Consider the following 19,201-nt stretch of genomic DNA (forward strand, 5'->3'; position numbering starts at 1 on the left):
AGTCAGGACATCTCAGTTATAAAACTGTCTCTTTCATCAAGCTACAAAGAAAAATAATACTATATACTATTGCACAGAATTTTTGAGGGCAGATGCTTAGTTTGTAAACTATGAACCGCTAAATCATTTCTCTCCCAAGGAGACAACACTTTATATGTTGCATATTTACATGATGAATAACTACCAGACCTATCTATTATTTTGCTGGCCTGCCAAAACATTAGCTTTAAAATTTAAATAGAATTTCTACTATAAATAGAATATGAACTTTTTTCTCTCCAAAACTGAGCCATAACAGAAGCTGCAACTTGAATCAAATTCTCTTCCTAAAATCCTTGCAGCTTAAAAGCCAAGATTTTGTAAAGTCAGGCTTGCAGCTTTTCCTGTTTCATCTGCAAATACGAGAGTGGAGGAGTAGAATTAACTAATGCAGAGTTTCAAAACCACTATTAATGACTAATACTTTGCTTTTGGTTCTTATTACAGGAGCTGGAGAAAAACTGATAGGAATTCAGTTTAAACACAGTAGTCACCAACTGGAAGCCATAGATGACTCATGAAAAGCAGACACGAGCAAAGCATTCCATCCCTCCTCTGGAGCAAATCCTGCCCAGTCGTTGCACAGAAGGCAGAGGACCAGGGGTCTTCAGCATCCCAGACTTGCTGGAAACAGAGCTGCAAGACTCTCGGGAGGAACCACTCTGCCCACGGCAGCCCCAACACTGTCTGTGTAAGGGGGAGAGGACCAGCTCATCGAGCATCGCTGTGACATACTCTTCATCACACAGCAGGGAATTATCTTGGCTGGGATCACCAGTTCAGTAAACAGGAAAAGGAACTGGGTGTGCAGTGGGCTACACTGATCATGGTCTGCTGTCACCTTCGTTAATCATTCCTCCTGTGCCCCGCAGTCATTTTAGATTGCCTTTGAGAAACCAGAGCTGCCTAAAACAGGCACATATGCAATGGACATGGTGCGGGTGCAATGTTGAAGCATGTACTTAAGTTTTATCAAGATGTCTTAAAAGCCAGGGTCCTCTTGAAGTGGGACTTGGGTGGTTTATCTTACAGAAAAAGCCTCTCTCTGAACGATAACGCGCATACCCTTGTACTAACAGCCCAGAATCCTCAGGGTCTTATTGCAAACCACCTGCAAGGGCCAAACCCCAAAGGCTCTGATATTTACTACCAGACAAAGTCCTTCTGCAGTGACCTTTGTGGTGCAGAAATCAAAAGTTTTTACTTTCTCCAAGCACCCACATGTCAGCTTGCTCACTGAAATTAAACAGATTTCTAAAGAACGTGCTCACCCACCCAGCACAGGGTAAGGGAGGGTGTTTCTCAGGAGTTTGCTGCTCTCTGCCATTAAGACATTATCTGAGAATTTGAGCAGTGGATTGGGAAAGGGGTCACTGCAGAGCCACAGGAGTTTGAAGTGTTTGGACCCTGGTACCGATCTCCCTGTTCCCAGCCGAAGTCAGTGGAAAGGCTACAGAGTGACCCCACCACAGGACATGTCCCCATGGAAAAGCTCCCTGTGGGATGTGTGAAAAATCAGTCAGGCAGAGATCACCAGTGTTGTCTGGACTGGCCCATTTTTCATTTCCAGTAAAGATAATCTCTAGGACTTGAAGCGATTCCTGTATTTGCCCGCATTCATTCAGCACTAATCCTATATAAAAAAAATTAACCCGTGTGTTCTCACGTATGCACAAACGGTGCAAGAGCCACATTCCAGAAAGTGATTCAAAGTGGAATTGCCAAACGACAGCAAACATTGAACACAAACCCATGACACTGCAAACAGAGACAACCACACTGCTGCAAGGATGCATTCTGTGTATCACAGGCCAGTTTGGCAGGGGAGACCAGTCCCACAGTATCTTTGTTAAGATACAATAGTAATTAAGCTCCTGCTTTATCAGTGGTGGTCGAAACGACCACTTGTGATACGTAAAATGAAATTCCTTCACTTGTGGTGTGCTCCCTGAGGCTTGTGACAGCTGGCCATGCTCATTTGCTGTGGAGGCACAACATATGTTTTGTTTAACAGAGGAAACAATTGCTGCAGCTATTTTCATGCAACTGTTAAGGGAAGAGCTTCACTTGGAAATCATTCTTGTAGCAGAGTATTCCTTCCTCCCTCCAATTTTCTTAAAATACTTTTGAAGGTAATCACAGGCAATCCACTCCTTGCAACGTGTCCGTGGAGGAATGGAAAATAACCACACAGTTCTTGGGCAAGTGAAGCAATAGTTACAAACCTATTTATGGCAAATGATAAGGAGTCAGTGTTACATTTAAACCACATAAGGGAGGTTTTCACCACAAAGGTAGTTTTTAACCTTAAGACCTTTTCTCGAGAATTGAAAGCACGTGCAACCAGTTGCTACAGTTTAACTACTTCTTGTCAAGTGAACAGTGGTTCTCTAGTTATCTGTGCTTAAACTGAGTTCGGCTTGGGGTGTCCTAGGGAGCCCCTGTGAGATCAGGCAAGATGAGCAGTCTTTCTAGAGAAAAACGCAGCACAGTGGCTACAAGCAATGTAATGTGGGTTGCAAGGCAGTTCTACAGCGTGACTAGGAACAGAAATTGTCTGTACAGCCAGCCCATCCAGTTTATCTTAGTCACAAGGACATCCTTCCCTCCCTGCAGGCATGACAGCACACCAACAAAAAGGAGAAGGAAGTTGTGATGGACTTCACAGAACATGTTCTTCACAGTGAAGGGACTAGCATTTGGAGAAGGGGTCTTGGGCAGCAGCATCAGCACTTACCTGACAACCGCCCACTGAAGGAAAAGCAGAATATGCCACTGCTACAGGCTTTGGCAGTGACATGATTTGCTGCCTGCATCTGAGCAAACAGCTCTCTACTAAGCATTTTCAAAGCACGGTTCTTGAAAGCTGTTGTAGCTAAAGCATAAACACACCTCTCTTCCTATAGGGAAACTTGGCAAGCAGTAAAATATTAACGCGACCAAAACCAACCTTCTAAATTTCTATTTGCTTAGTGAGCTGTTTCTAATTGAAGGTCTTTTCCTTGGCTCTAACAGGTCCGAGTGTGACCCCACCTCCTCGCCGCAGCCAGTTATCATAACCAGTGCATGTAAAAAACTCTCTCTGAGGGCAAGCCCAGCCTGACGATGCAGCTTTAGACAGCTAAAGCCCAGCAACCGGGTCGCACACCAGCTACAACACAACTGTCGGGTCAAGTGCGGGAAGGGGGAGGCCTTGGGGGCAGCTGCAGAAGAAAGCGGCTCATTGATGTCCAGCGCAGGCAGCTGACGGCTCCGCGTCCCCCTGCACGTGCTGCCACTGTATGGGCAGGGGTGCAGGCAAGGGTGCGGGCAGGGGTACCCAGATGGATCCAAGCCACAGTGCAAAAGCACAGGCTTTCTGGTAGGAAAGAGTGGGAGCTTTCTCCCTGTCCCACTCAGGGAAGGGAGCAAAGTGGGATGGCCTGAAAAAACTCTTGACTCAGACTGCTCACAAAAGGCATTACTCACCCTGCAGACTCAGATTTTATCCAGCCCAGCAGCACATTTCACTTTCTTCAGCCACTGCTCACGGCTGGACTTTACCCCCGTTTTTGATTGTTTGCAACACAATGCCAACACAGAAAAACACATCCATCAAGCACAGTAGTATTAAAAAGGAAAAAGTTATTACCTGGAATAGTCCCCTTTAGCTTCCTACAATTGAAAAACAGTGACAGAATTAAAACATGATCTCTTCAAAAGTCCTCGATTTTCCCAGCATTGTTCACTTCCCCACTCCCACAGCTCTGGGGCCAGATCCTGACCCCAGTTACACTCAGTGCAGAGCACGGAGGCTGCCTGCAGGTACTCAAGCACAGAATCTGACCCTTTACGCTTCCAGCTATAGATTATCCACCTACACCATCAACAAAACCGCTTCCAAAATGGGGATGAATTTCCCATTGCAAATCAAAAGATCACTTTTACTGCAGGAGAAGTGAAATACAATTCTCTCTCCGGCTGACCACAGCCAGCTAAAGGTCGGCTTCACAGGCAGGTCAGCAGTTGAGAGAAATTGTACTCACTTGAGATGAAAACAACAGTTCAGGCAGATCAAGCCACTGCAGCTTTGCTGTGGCACTTTGCCACTGAGAATGCAACAGGGGAAAAAAAAAAAAAGCCACCCCAGTGTTATAAAAGGTAGGGTTTTATTTTGTAGAAAGTGATAAATAATCAGAGTTTAAGTCTGAGTACAACAAAACAAGGAGAGGAAAAACTGACATAAGTTTCAACATCACAGAAGTATCAAAAACACATGCTCTGAATTGATTCACAGGCATAATATAGAAAAATTTAGCTACAGTATTATACTCTTTTCTTCCCACGTCTCCAGAACATATTTAAATTAAGAGTGATAAATCGGATGGAAACCTGCCCAAACGACTTTCTTGAGTTTTCCTCTTTCCTTCCCTCTTCCAATTTAAAATTCCTCGAATAGACATTTATCTCATTTGTCTACAAGGAAAAACAGCTCCCAACTTTTTTTAGCTCCCCCCCCTCCGCCGCTGCAGCGACTATAACGAACGCAGCGAGGTTTTGTCTTTAGGGGGGAACTAACCCAGTAAAACAGCAAAGCTAAAACAAGTCCGAGTGGCCGGCGGCAGAAAGCCGACCGAAGGCGGGAGGAAGAGGCTCTTACCTGCAAAATCAGGGCTGCCAACTTGAAGACGGTCTCACTTTCCACCTCAATCCGGCCCTGCGCAGGGAAGAGCAGAACATGAGCCGCCAGCGCCGCCCGCCCCGCCCCCGGGGGGGGGCGGCTCTCGGTGCCCAACCGTAGCCCCGAGAAAGCGAGTGTGTGTCCCCCGGCGTGTGAGCATGTACACGGGCACCGAGGCAGCCCCCCACACCCCCTTCCTCCCCCTCGCGTGTTTTCTTTACAAATCTGTTCTTGCGTTTCACAGAACCCGGGTTTGCGTTCCTGCATCTTGCCTGCGACCGCCGCGGCAGGGGCCTGATCCTGCGTGCTGCAAAACCCCACAAAAACCTGGCCACGAAGCAGGGAGGCAGGGCTGAACCAGAGGTATTTTTATGGCTTGAGGCACATCACCTCCTGAGGGCAGGGACCGCAGCTCGTTGGCGCATTGCGATAGGGGTACACACGCCCCTGATGCTGAACAAGTAGTATTTATCGCTAGGACAGCCTAACCAAGCTTCCTCTGCCCCACACAGTCTGGCTCTTACAGCCTCCAGTTCTTACTAGTACATTGGAGGTGTAGTGCGATGTTCAGAAGAACTTCAGGGACCCCCATGCTGGCAATCTCCAGTGTCTTGACCCCATTCCAGAACCAGTCCTGTCCTGACAGCCCTACGCACTCTGTGACTTCAGAGCTGTGCAGCTCATAAATGTCAAAGCATCAAAACTAAACACACATCCTTTTTTTCCTGCTTGCAAGCTTAAGGGCATTCTTTCAAAAGTAGTTTCTTACAAGGAAAAACCCCAGTCTTGGTTCTATACTGAGGCCAACAATAACACTGGAAGAGTAAAGCTGATGCACTTACAGTTGGACGCTCACATTATTAAAGTTACCCCTTACACCTACTTCATCCTGCAAACAATGTATAAAGGACAAGTCTGCGCCCACGAACCAGCCCATCAATACAGAGGTTTTTTTTTTCTTATCAATCTTCTGCAAAGGAGGGTAGTAGACACAATGCCTGTCTCCTGCCACTGAGATCCCAACCCGTCCTCTGTCCCCAGGATCTGATGGGTGAATGAAGGGACAAAGCAGACCCAAAGCTGACATAGTGCCAAAACCATGGTAGCAGGAAGATCTACAGAATTACACACAGATACAGGGAAATGACATCTCAAAAATATATAGGGCACATCTGGAGCCGAGCTAATTTACCACAGCTGCAGGTCTGGCCCACAGAGACGAAATTCAAAAGCAAGCAAACAAATAATTCAATTTTCAAGGAAAGGAAGGGTTTTTTTGCCAGCTTTGTCAATAAAACATTCCAGCAGCAGTGCTCCCCCAGGCTGCTCCGCAACAGCAGACCAAGAGGAATTTCCCCTTCCCAACAGGTGTGGCAACAGCTATGCAGAAGTAGCCTCCAAAGCATTCCCAGACATATTTTATTAGAAGAGGAGGGGCACATCACAAGTAAGGAGGAAAAAAGCTTCAAGTTCATCCTTCCTTCAGATCTCTTTCATGTTGATGTTTAAGAAAAAAGGCAAGGATTGCAGCCCAGAAACTCTTCATGTAGGTGCAATTTTAAGGCACTTTGTTACTTCCAGGTCTGTATCAGGTTAGTCTTTGTCATGCACATCTGAGCTGCCTTCTTTTAAGCTTAAATTGCTTCTGCTCAAATAGCCTCTGAGGCCAACTGGGATAGTGGGAGGATTACGGGACAACAGGTCATCCCAGCACCACACTCCGCACCAGAAGGCAGGGAACTCAGACATGAGAAAAAGCCATCGCAAGGAACCTCTGCTCAGCAGGACAGACGGGCTCTGGTTCAGCAAAGCCATCCTTGGACCACAAAATCAGGGAAAACGGGGCCAGAAGGGACTTTAAAAGCTCATCATCAAGACCATCTCCCTGCCCCAAGGCAGAATCAGCTACATGTGGCTCATCACCTTTTAAGCATATAAGAAACTCATCGAGATTTAACTATCCAAATGCAATTCTCACATCAAAGGCACTCTTCTCTTTGTTGCTGGCTCCAAGAAAAACTGCAGCACTGGGTGAGCTACCGCAGCAGTGAGTCTCTGCTGACCCATAGCAATAGCTGCTGCTGGTGTTACAGGGGTGCTTGGGACTTAATAACCAAGCACCTCTTCACTTTTCATCTTCAAAGCACCTCACAACCATTAACTAATTAGCAATAGTAATTACGAGGCTGCTCTTCTGTGCTTATTTACTTGGTCCTAAATATAAGCCTTAAGAAGCTCTGGTCATTTTACAAGGCTGCAATGGCATTGCCACAAACGTTAAAACTGATCCCACAAACCACTTCATTTAGAGCTTTAGGAGACCAATAAGGCTGAAGGGGGACTGCCTTCTTCAGGTGATGAAGTTTCCATCTTTGCTTTCACGGTGGGGGTTTGGCTGTGCTGATGTCCTCAGATTTGCACAGGTTTGCTTAGAAGCTGTGTTAAGGAGCGAACAGGTAAGAAGATCCTTCCCTAACCTGACCTCTCCCAAACAAAAGACTGAAGGTGTCTTAAGCAGAGCAAAGGGGATAAGCAGGACACCCCAGGCACAGGGTTCCCACCACAGCTCTCCAGCTGTCCCAAACCTCAGAATAGAGTAGGCCAGCCCTAATTATTGTCACATATCACCATACCATACGTAACAGTGGCAGAAGACTGGGGCCACACTGAGGGAGGCTCTGCACCAAAAAACCACCCTTGAAGAGCAATCAGGAGGACCCCTACCCTTTAAAGGGGCCAAAAATTAAGGGAGAGAGATGCAGGGAGGCGAAGAGACTGCCCTGAGGTGACGCAGCAGCTAAGTAGCAGAACAGAAGATTTGAAGCAAGGGATCCCAAAGCCCAGATCAGCCTTTAGCTAGCTGACTAACTCTATACAAGTGACAGTCTCTTGGACAATTCTCCCTGAGCCTGGAATTATTTTCCATCATAATATTACATTATTTGCCATCTGGTTCCCCAATTGGCCATTGCTATAATGTAATCCAGCCCTGGGCTGTCAAGGCGTTGGGACAGCCCTCGGCTTGACACAAATCCGTATAGCGGAACGTGTCACTCACACAGGAGCGCAGGACCACATCTCTTCCCACTTGGCAATATTTGGATATTATAACCATCTTTCTGTCCCCAAGGCTGGTGGATGGGAGTCTTTGTTTTAGCATCGCTTTAACAGCAAGGTTAAATTTCAGAAATAGATATGGAAAATGGCTGTAAGAAGATTCATTTGTAATGCCTGTAATTGCCAGGGTAATTTAAGCAGAGACCAGTAAGCAGGTGGGGGGCCCTGGGAGCCAGGGCAGTGAGTGCTTTCACGGCCACATGTTGAAGATGATGGAAGGCTTTCCTAGACTTATCCCAAGTGGGAACAAGGTCACTAGCTCAAGGTTAAGTAGATGGATGTAATTCAGATAATGGAATCTGAGTCTTCAGACAAGTTAAATGTAAATAAGTTTAAACAGACTAGCTAGTGCAGCTCCAGGGAGGGAATGGAACTGATATTTTTCAATTAGAGTTTGCACAGGGACCAATCATTTTAACCAGCGAGACAGATTCAGCATCTTGTGTAGCTCTCCAAAAGGCCACTATCTTATCTAAACACTGCATTTGGTCCAGAGGATTCAGGTTGTGCCTTTTGTCATACTGACGAACCTCAGAATAATAAAAGGTTGTAGCAGATGTCCAGCCCGGGTGTAGAGCAGGAATAGGTCACTATCTCAGCAGCTAGTAAAGACCAACTCCTGCCTTCAGTGCCCACGGGCAGAATTTAGCCCTGGATTCAGATGGGAGCTCAAGTCTTTTGCTGCACACAGACTTATGAATGTGATAAAAATCACAAGCTCAGTCATGAATAGAGCAGCAAACCCTCATTAGACACAGCAACAACACTAGAATTTACTGTCGTAGAGATACAAGTCTGAAATCCTGATGAAAACACAGATCAAGAATGAAGATAGTCAGATGAGCATTAACTGTGCTAAGCAAATCTTTAGACTGTAAACTCAGATTAAAGCAGATTAAAAAAATAAGCAACACGAACTGTCATGTTTAACTCTTCAGAGCCAGAACAAGAAATGAAAACTGAGACTGCCTTCAAAGCACGTGTAACCTCCAGAGGTTAAGGGCTGACAAAAACATTTCACCTAAAGATTTGAAAATTGAGATACCAACACACCTTTTCCCTCAAACCAACCCCCTTAAAAATTTATATTAACCAAAGACACCCCCAAATACACACACTATGATTAAATAGCCTCAAGACAGCCACAGTATTGAATATAATTACCCATGATTACTGAAATGTGATTAAAAAAACCTGAAGAAAGGGTGCAATTAGACAGAGGGAAAGAAAGGACCCAAACATCTGCAACAAGGTGTTCAAACCAAGGGAGGCAATTAGTTGGGTGTGGACCCAGCACAAGTGAACAAAATGATGCCGGCACCCATGTCCTTGCCCAGCACCACTGTGACTTCCTATAAGGAATCGAGTATCCCCACAACATGTCCTGACAGACAGAGGATTTGAAGGCAGGTCCCTGCAGTGCAGAAAGCTTTGCAGCTTTTCCACATTTAAGGCTTCTTTGGGAGCAGAGGCTGCACAAGGCAGCCTGAGCTCCTGGGACTGGTGAGGCAGGGGAGTGGTTGTTGGCCACAACCTGTTCGGTGACACAAGTTGAGCAGCGCAGGAAGAACTAGGTCAGGCAAATTCAACAACTTGCTCTGTCAGTGTGGCTTCGCTGGATAATTACACCAAGGAGGCAAACAATGGCAGCAAACAAATAACCCTCCAACTTTAAAGCACCTGTCCTGCTTGCTGGCATGCACACCTACATCTCAATCCTAGTGGTGTCACCTGCTGTTCATGCTGCCCTGTGATGCACTGGGTGCCCCATCCCTTCTGCATTGGGAGCTCCAAACTTTGCTGAGCATCTCAGCTGGGACCAATTTCCCAAACACAGAAATGCTGGTCTGAGAAAAAGCACAGCAAAGCAAGGGCCCACCTCCAGCACATTAGGGAGGGGTAGTAAAGCACTAAACCAGCAGGAGATGCAGAATATGTGCCCTTATAGGAGCAAATTAACCGTTGGTCTTTCTGACCCTCCTCAAAAGGGCACTTCAGATTTGCACTTGTGCTGCACTTACCCCAAGGGGGAGCACAGCCTGGATGGCTCTGGAGGCCTCACAGCATTAGATGATCCATGACACCTTTCATGTCACCCATCAAGCCCCACAGCCCTTTCCTACCCACATGAGAGCATGACCCGAGACTAAACACAGCTCAGTGCACATGCAACAGCCACCACAGCTCTCCTGGCAGGACCTGCTGCTTCCTACCACAGCAGCCTAGGCCAATCCAGCCAAAGAAAAAAGCCGGTAGTGCCTCACAATAAACTACAGCTTCATGTTTCTCTGTTACACCCTTATTTCGCTGTCTCTGCCAGCCACCCTCATCCATCTCCCTTGCTTGCATTCTGCACTTCAGCCAACACCTCAATGAAACTCCAGGGACAGCAGCAGCTACTCCAAGACTTGTCTGCACAGTTCAGTGCAACAGGAGCACAATAAGTGCTGCTTTTTTTTTTTTTTTTTCTGTATTAATTATAATAGTAAACACAGAGAATGGGGGAAGGACATAAAGACTTCCCTGTTTGCAAGCCAGGTATACAGCAAGTGTCATTAGACAACATATAATCACAGCTTTTTGCTTTCCTACACCTGCACCACAGTGAGATATCCAACACACACCAACAGAACAGGGTGAGCTGTCACAACATCTTCACCCTGTATCCAAGAGATCAAAAGCTGCAAAACTCTCCATTGGAATTAAGACTGGTAGTTAGACCCAGGAGGAGGTGACTGTGTCGAGAGATGCGAGGTATGAAACTTTGGCTGCAAAACAACTAAGCCTATGCAAACCAACTATTCATATGCAATGGGCCAGCCCAGATGGGACACAACCTACACCTCTGCTGTCAAGAGCCTCAAGAGATCCCTGGGGTACCATCACACTTTACTGCAGGCAGCCTTGGACCAACTTCAACTGCTCTCAGAGGCACTGTGTGGAGTCCCTTGACTATACCCACACCATGGCCAAGTCCCTCCCCAAGCTGCCAAGGCAGCCCTGTGTGAGGTCTCATGGGGCAACGAGTAGTGGGGCCCCATAGAGATCTGCCAGTTTACATCAGCATGGGGGTCCTACCTCCTCCTTCTCTCACACTTTGTTCACAGGCACAGCCATGCTCCATCTTCCTCATCCAGTGACATGCTGCTGGGGGGTCTGGGCCATGGAGGGGACTGACAGCACCCATGGAAGATAACAGCCCTGAAGGCCAACTGGTCCTGATGATTCTCATCCTGGGCTTTACACATGCCATCTTCAGGAGAAGAACAGCAAATACAGGCAATGGACAACGTATTTTAATAGCCTTGGCTAGGATCAGGCTACACTGCGTTACGAGGCTGCATGGGAACGCTCCCCTCTCCCTCGAGATGGGGGAGAATTAGGAAATATCTGTTATAAAACTTTCGAGAGCTCTCTGATATATGACCACTTTGCTCTCCACAAGCTGGAAGCCAGCCAGACTTTATGCTCACACCAGGGGTCTGTTTCAACAGCTCTTCTTGGTAAGCACTGGTCTTCAGGCTGCCAAGTGCTCACAAGCATTGCTGTTCACAAAGCTATCACAGTTACAGACTCCTCCAAAAACTTCCATTTCCTTTACCTTTTTTTTTTTTTTTTTTTTAAAGCAGTTCCTAGGAGTCCTTGAAACAAATGGGAAATTAAACAAACCAACCCGCCAACACCCAAATTTAGAGAGGAAAAGGGAAACACAGCCAACTTGACCAAGATCTTGGTTTACTGAACATATTTTAAGGACTGGCAAAGAGTCAACTGAAAGGCTGCAGAGCTATATGGAGGTTAGCTCTAATGTATAATAAACTTGACAGTGCTTTGCTAGCCAAGTAGGGTGTTATTTTTCCAAACTTGGCTGTTTTGAAAGAAAAGACTAATTTATCTTTCCAAATTTATCATCAACATGTGCGTGACCAGTTCTGACCCACCTCCTTGAAAGTATCCCAGCTATGGTCATGGGCTGTGCAATAACACACTGAACATTTTACAAAGCTCCCCTATCCCTCTGCAAGCACATCAATTCTGAGATACCTATTTCACCTGAAACCCTGTGCTAAGCTTTCACTATTTTAAATTCCAGCTGTACACTAGATTTCAGAGATAGCTATAAATCTAAACCCAGTTTCTTAAAGTCAATGACAGGAGAGAAAGCTTTTAAATTGAAGTTGTCACCACTGAAGGTTTTCAGGCAGCAGTTCTCAAAGCCTTGAAAAAGGGAGGCATGTAAGAAAACATGAGCCTAGACATAGACAAAGCATCCTTCTGGCCTTTGCATTCTCTCAAAATACATGTGGATAAAACAGCTTTTAACTGTGAGGCCTTTCCATGGACCCAGAGATCTGTTTTACCAGCTCCCACCTCTGCTTGGTGGCCCAAGCTGTTCCTGGCAGCGGACACAGCTTCTCCAGGCTCAGCCCAGGGAGCGCGGATGCTGGAGAGCAGGAGCCAGGCAGCTGGCTGGACCACACAGGACCGAGACAGCCTGGGGACTGCGGCATCAGACCAGGGAAAAAAATATGGGCAGCTCGACATGAAAGGAGGGTAGGACGAGAGCACTGGCAGCATTTGTTATATCGGCTGGAGGCCAAGGCCTGTGCATGCACCAGCAGAGGGGAAACACCGGGTGCTCTTAGGAGTGGAACAGCAAATGTTGCATTCAGTTGATACGCAAAGAAATGTGGGGAGGGTAAGGCCAGCAAACACTGAGTGGATCATGTTGCAAATCGAGCAAAGGCAGTTTATTCTGCAGGCATATAAAGCAGAGTTACGTTACAGTGTGCAGAAAGAAGATGCCAGTCCTGACGTGGTGGTGGGTTAAGATGGGGGTGCAGGGAAAAGGAGCAGCCACAGACACCTCGTGCTCAGTGCACAACGATCCTTCACTCCGGGTACAGAACTGTAACGCTGCTAAAACATGACTGGCAAAAGGAGAAACAAGTGCGCTTTGGGCAAAGGGGGGCTCCCCTGGCACCCCACCTGCTTGCAGAGGCTGAGGGCAAGGCAGAAGGGGACTGTGCAGGGAACAACACAGGTCATAAAGGATGCACAAACCTGGCATGTGGCAGCAAAGATACCAGAGGCACAAAGGAGCTTTGGCTACATAGAAGAGCATGGAAGTGGAGGAGTTGGTGGGGAATAGAAAGAAATACATTTTTGTCGGCAGAGATTTTATTGTCTATCTTGTCTCTCCCTTGCCAAAATGTCTACAGAAACTGCAAAATGCACAAACTCCAAATTCCTCCAACCCTTGGCAGGGGAAAGCAGTATTCAGTTTTCAGAAAGGAGCAGAGATCTGCAGGAAGGAATGGGGAGTTAAAGGTGAGGAAGAGCAGCGTGGCTGTGCACTACAGAGCACCGAGCCAGCCTTCACAATTTTCAGAACTTTTATGCAGGTTTTTATTACTTATTATTCAGAAACCATCTTTTGTAATTTATCATATAGTTAATAATATATTTAATATGCTATATTACTCATGTTGAATTTTTATTCAGCTGCAAGCAAAACCTCTCTGAAGTTATCTGGGGCAAGACGTCTAACACACACTGCCCAGCAGCTCCAGCCTAAACCCAGACATGCTGGACTTAGTTAGGGATATACCATTCTGTTTGATTATATTCAGCCACTGACAGGATTTCACACACAGGATTGCCCACAGATCTCTTAAAGAATACTGCAGATACATTTCATTGTAGCCTCTGAACCTTGTAAGCCACAGATAAATCCCCTCCAGAGGGGCGACCTGCACGAAGCTTTGCCAACACAACTGTATTCACCCAAGCCTTTGGTTGGCTCTCACGGCACTTTCTACGTGCCGGCAGGAGCACTGACATGAACCATCTTGCAAACAGGGCAACATCACTCTCTCACCCGCTGCTCAGGAAAGCATAATTTTTAAGGCACACAAGCCGTGGAACTGCAGGTACCTACACACTGCTGTGCTGTCAACACGTGCCAGTGCTCAGGAATGTCAAAAGCGCATAAACACAAACTCGTTCAAACACCAGAGCTTTCCCCCACCCTCCATTTGGGCTTTTCCACACACTGTGTCCTCTATAGGGAACAAGCTACTATGAGAACTTTGGAAACAGCTTTGTGAAAGTGAAAAACATGACTGGCTTTTAAGCAATCTTATCGGTGCAGGTCTTCTCACACCCCAGGTATTGCAGCATTTATCCTCTGAGCCACATTCCGGGCCCACACAGAGCAGAAGCTTCATGCAAAGATCCAAGTTAGGTCCCCACCCCCATAGGGCATCCTCCAGCACACCTTGTGCACGAGGAACACCCCAAAGCACAGGGGCCGGGCACAAAATGCTGCTTTTTAAGACACTGGGGTTTCCTCATCTATGTGGCAAGGAAAGGAGAGGGGGAGAAAAAAAAAAAAAAGGAGAAAAATTAAGCTGAAGCAAGTCTAACCTCCTCAAGCAGGATTAACGACTGAGAAATGCCAGGAAACATTCCTCGCTGTCATCAGCAAGCATCAGCCACTTGCTTCGCCAGAGCTAGGGATCTGCTCATATCTCGGAGCCGACACTGCCTGTCCCGCACCCCCCACCTCCCTCCTGCATCCCAGCAGAGCCCAGCAGGACCGAGGGAGCACGGACGCTGTGTGAGCGCATCCGAGGGGCCTTTGTGCATCCTGCTGTCCATGTCCCATGGGCTTAAATACGAGAATTGGCCCTGTGTGCACTTCACTCACTACTTCAAACCTAGAGACTGACCATAAGTTTACCAATTAGGATAAAATATTTTTTAAAGACCCAAATTTGAAGGTTAAAAGCCACTGGACCAAATGTATCTTCAAAGCAAATAAACTGGCTTCTGCTGAAGCCAGGCTATGAAGTGATCCAGCACAAAGTGCTGCAGGCAGAGCAGGGGCTCTCAGCTTTCGTTACGTGCTGAATTGCACTGCCCACAGAGATCCTCCTCTCAGGAGGAGACGATGCTCCTCATCCCTCAGCTGCCCACAGAAACTGGACACAACAAAACCCTCCCTGCTTCTGGCAGTTTAGCTTGCAGGAACAGGGAAGCCGGCACTTTGGGTTGCTACCAATTAGAGCACACTCCTTGCAAGCCATGGGGGAAAAAGTTGAACCAGCCTTCATTCAAACCTCTCCCAGCTCCTGAAGCCTTGAACTCCACTGGGTGATGCAGTGTCAGCTTATTGCAGCACTCCATGCATCACCAACGCTTTTCGTGCTATCAGCACTATCAGTAATACGAAGTTACACTGCCTGAATAATAATATATATCCAGGACATAAGTGACTCCTTACTGGTTTCATGACATGCATCTCTATGATCAGTGAGGGAAGGTTATTTTATGCTTCTCTTCCTTTTCTTCTTTATGCATATACATAAACACATACACTTGCACCAAATGTTTTGATGTTGACAGCACTTGCGTTTCAACAGCAGTGGCGTTTTTCACATTCCATCCTAAAACAAGACTCATTTTCCAATTCCAAGACTATTTGCACTTTCTGTTTAAAGTGCTCCAGTTTTCCTTGAAAGGATGACTACAAGTTGCCAAGACCCTTCATTTAAAATGGTAGATATGCCAAATGGAGATTTACTTTTTATTAATCTTAATCAGTGAGGCCCCAAGTACTAAAAATGTCTTTAAAACTTTAGCATTTTGTAAAAAGGCCCTAGTTTCCTCCATGCTTCCAGAAAGCAATTCCTGTATAAACCACAATCACCACTTTGCCTTTAACCACTTTCACATTGGGTTTCTGACCCCACCATAAAATAACAAATACTGGATATTGAATAAGAATCCTCTAAAATATGAAGCATATTAAAGGTGAAAACTTTGGCTGGCTACGCTAAGCTCTACCACCAGCTAATGATACAGGATTGTTTTCCAAGAAAAGATTATAAGAATTGAGTGACCTTTTTAGATTGATTGAACTATGAGTAAAAAAAAAAATAACATGCCTGAGTTTGACATTAACTGGAAAATAGGAGCAACATCAGGCATCACTAGAGTAAAGTTCATTGAACTGCAGCTGCTGTTGCACCAATGGTTATGAGGGGCATGCTGAAGGGGGCTGCCACATCACCCTATTTTCAGACCAAGATGAATCTGCTGCAGACCAACCTTATTTAAGATTTTGGCTATCGTATTATAAAGTACCTGTTAAGAATATGTTCTACCAGTTCAAACATTTTAAGAAAACACTGGAAGCTTCTTAGAGAGTAAATATTAAAAGTATTTTAATAACTACTTTTGATTACTACTTTCTAGGGTTTATTACTTTACTACTTCACTGAATTAAGGAAGAAAATCAGGGAACTAGGAACCAAGTTCACAGCGTAGAACCTTCCTCACAGGGCTTTTTTTCTTGAGACAAGTTTGACTCGAGATCAGTAAAAAGGAACTTGCCTTAAGCATTTACTATGCAGTGTATAGAAGGATACGCCACTAAGACAGAGCCTACCTGTAAAGTTACAACCCAGATTTCAAACAGCTTAAGAGCTTTGGAGTATTTAAGACTTACTCTAGTGCAGTGAGCACACAGCAGGGCTGTGAAAACAGGACAAGGAAACCATCATCCTCATCCATTTTCTTGAAGCATCAGCATTTAAGTGAAGTAAGAGAGAAAGCACGCTGAGATTTTAAAATTTCAGTGAGATCTAGAAATTAGACACAGCTCTTAACTAGTCTGCAGGACCATGTAGGTGGCAAAAAAAGCAACAAATGGGAGATGCACAAGGATCTCCAAAGGAACACTGCGGCTTACCTGGTGCACACAGGACTTGGCATTCAGAAAGAACAGCTCGACTGTAGTTTTGTCCTTGAGAAAGGAAATGCTTTCAATGTAGAACCTGAAAATTAAGAAAACCCCAAACAATTATTTTCTTGAATAGGTTTCATCTTCCTCCCAAATAATTTTATTTCCTCAGTGTTTTGTTCTCTAATAATAAAATACTGCAAAGGAACTATGAGCTACTGAACTTAATTTCCTGACTATTAGGAGGGAACAAGCAGGAAATCACGGGCTGACGGCACACAGGGAACGACAAACTCCCTGTTCAACAGATCACAGATATCTGATGACTTAACTCATTTGAAAACCCTGTCAAATGTTAAAGCAGCAAAGCCCATCCCTCCTATGCAGACAAAAGCATACAAGAGGAAAAGGTGACTCCAAACAACGTGTTGCAGGTTGGGAAGCCAGCCCAGCGCTTTCCTGGATGGGCTGAGAGCCATTAGCTTTGCTTCAAGCAGACAAGCAAAAAGCCACACAAGGAACACTTTGGGGCCAGGCCCATCCCACTGGGCACATCCATCCTAATGACAACGGGAGCCCCAAAACCGGGGGTTTACATGGAAGAGCTGCAACTGGGTCAGCCTCACAGGCACCGCTCTGCACAGAGCACTCTGCCTTCCTCCCCAGCCCCAACCTTCCTCCTCCCTGGGCCATGGGTGCATCTCAGAGGCACACACCAACAAAAGCCATCCCATTACTGGTTACTCCAGCCCAGCCAAGATTAGCAGATGGGTCTCAGTTTGTTATAGAGCTACACCAAACATCACGTATGCCACCGGCACTCTGCAAAAATTGCACACAACCTGTCTGTGCGCTTCTCTGACTCACTCAGGCCACCAAACCAAACAGTGCCGGGACGCATTAAATGGTGTGGAGAAAACACATCTATAATTTGAGGCGCGTGGAACTGCCAAGTCAGTTTAAAGAGATACAAATTTGTGTGAATGTGGGCCTGTGAATCCTCCTTTAGGTGGATCCAAAAGCAGGATAGCTGTGTTTCAGGCTCCTTATGGAGGATGAATGCATCAGATCCAGACTCCTCTACCTGATACTAGAGAGAAGGCTCGCTTTTTTTCCAGCCAAGCAAAGACTTGGGCCATCACCACCACTGCAGACCACAGCAGGGCTTCTCAGTGTTTTGCCTTTGATAGCAGGAGGGTTCAATGGCCAACACAGGGCACGCAGCCCACTACGATTATCAACCAGGCCAATCCCTCCCACAGCCCCATGGTGCTCCTGAGGCTACACACAGCCTCAAGCTCCAGCCACTGATCTCTTGGGGTAGATGATTTGCAGGACACTGGACAAGTCCACAGCAGCACTGAACATGTAGTAGAAAGCAGTAAAGCTAGTGCCTGTTGTGCTTGTTAAGAACATACGAAGTATTTATGCCATGACTCAAGACAAGCAATACATTAAATAGTACTTGTTTTACTATTTTGCATTCCTACAGCACATTCCATCAAACTAATTTTAAAGCACTCCCCAGAACACTTCTTCAGGATAAGGAGATAATTCGCCCATTTTACAGGCATGCAGCCTGTCCAAGGGGCAGACCCAAGCCCAGCAGCCTGCCCCAGACATTGAAAGGCTATTTTACATTTCCATGACTCACCTTTCACCAAGAACTGTAGGAGCCACAGGTATTTGATATAATGGGTTTTTTTCCAACAGCTTTGCTAAGCTTCACTTTAAATACAGTTGAGTGTTTCTCTCCAGAAATGCAGAGCGTCAGAGGGCAGGAGCCTCGCTCTTCATCCTTTCCCAACCTGCTGCCAGACTGACCCTTCATGGCATGGACCTTCCTCAGCCTACTAAAGCCTTTCTCTCCCTCCACTGCACCAAAAAGGTGATTTTCCTTAACTGTTGACCTCATTTTCACTTGCGGTTTCTTTCAACTAATAGTCAGGCATGTCTGACTTACCCTTAGAAGCAGGATAGTACTCCTGGCTCCCAGTCACTGCTGGTACAGGACAGGAGACTGTAGGATCTGTGGATTTAGGGAGAGGGCACTGAGGAAGCATTGCCCTCTACCCAAGTCAGGCTGCACACTCTATTTCTTCTGTAGTTCAAGCTTTATGCTCTTATCACCACAGTACAGATGGGGAACACTGGACCACAGAGATAAGGGTGCTTAGGGGATGACATGCAGGTTTGGGAACACCATAAAGTGTATGTTTTGCTTTTATTTCCGATGTTGTCAGTACCTTTGAAACTAGAATGACACTTTTATAAGCCCTAAATCTGCATTATACGACCCTTCACCAGCTGCGTGTGCCATATGAAAACTTACGTGACTACACTGAGTTTATGCCAGTTAAAGAAAATTAATTAACATCTGAAAAGATTATGTGTTTCATTACTGAATAGCAATAGCTCAGGGTCAAGGAGTTATGAACAAAAGGAGGGTTATAACCAGGAATGCGGGGATCCCCCCCATTTCCAGTGTTGCTACTGGAAACTGTCCAGTGAACAAATACAGAGAACTGGGTTTGTTGCACATTTGACATTTATGAGGACAGCAGCCCAGTGCCCTGCCTCGTTATACCTGCATCTCAACCAGAAGTGATACTGAAGCAGTATTTATTCTATTAACC

At 46.0% G+C, this 19,201-nt stretch overlaps 1 protein-coding gene across 5 annotated transcripts in view; it reads right to left on the bottom strand.

Annotated features, from left to right (window-relative positions):
- The window catches only part of FRMD4B (FERM domain containing 4B), a 137,240-nt gene that overhangs the window by 39,629 nt on the left and 78,410 nt on the right, over positions 1-19,201 (bottom strand). For all 5 annotated transcript variants that reach the window (XM_074913970.1, XM_074913971.1, XM_074913969.1 and 2 more), the window contains exons 5-7: positions 16,575-16,659; positions 4,679-4,735; positions 3,671-3,693 (exon numbers count right to left, since the gene is read on the bottom strand). In XM_074913970.1, the coding sequence (XP_074770071.1) occupies positions 3,671-3,693; positions 4,679-4,735; positions 16,575-16,659 (165 nt within the window). The remainder of the gene's footprint in view (positions 1-3,670; positions 3,694-4,678; positions 4,736-16,574; positions 16,660-19,201) is intronic.

The sequence above is a fragment of the Athene noctua genome, chromosome 10, assembly GCF_965140245.1.
Source record: "Athene noctua chromosome 10, bAthNoc1.hap1.1, whole genome shotgun sequence".
NCBI classification, from domain to species: domain Eukaryota; kingdom Metazoa; phylum Chordata; class Aves; order Strigiformes; family Strigidae; genus Athene; species Athene noctua.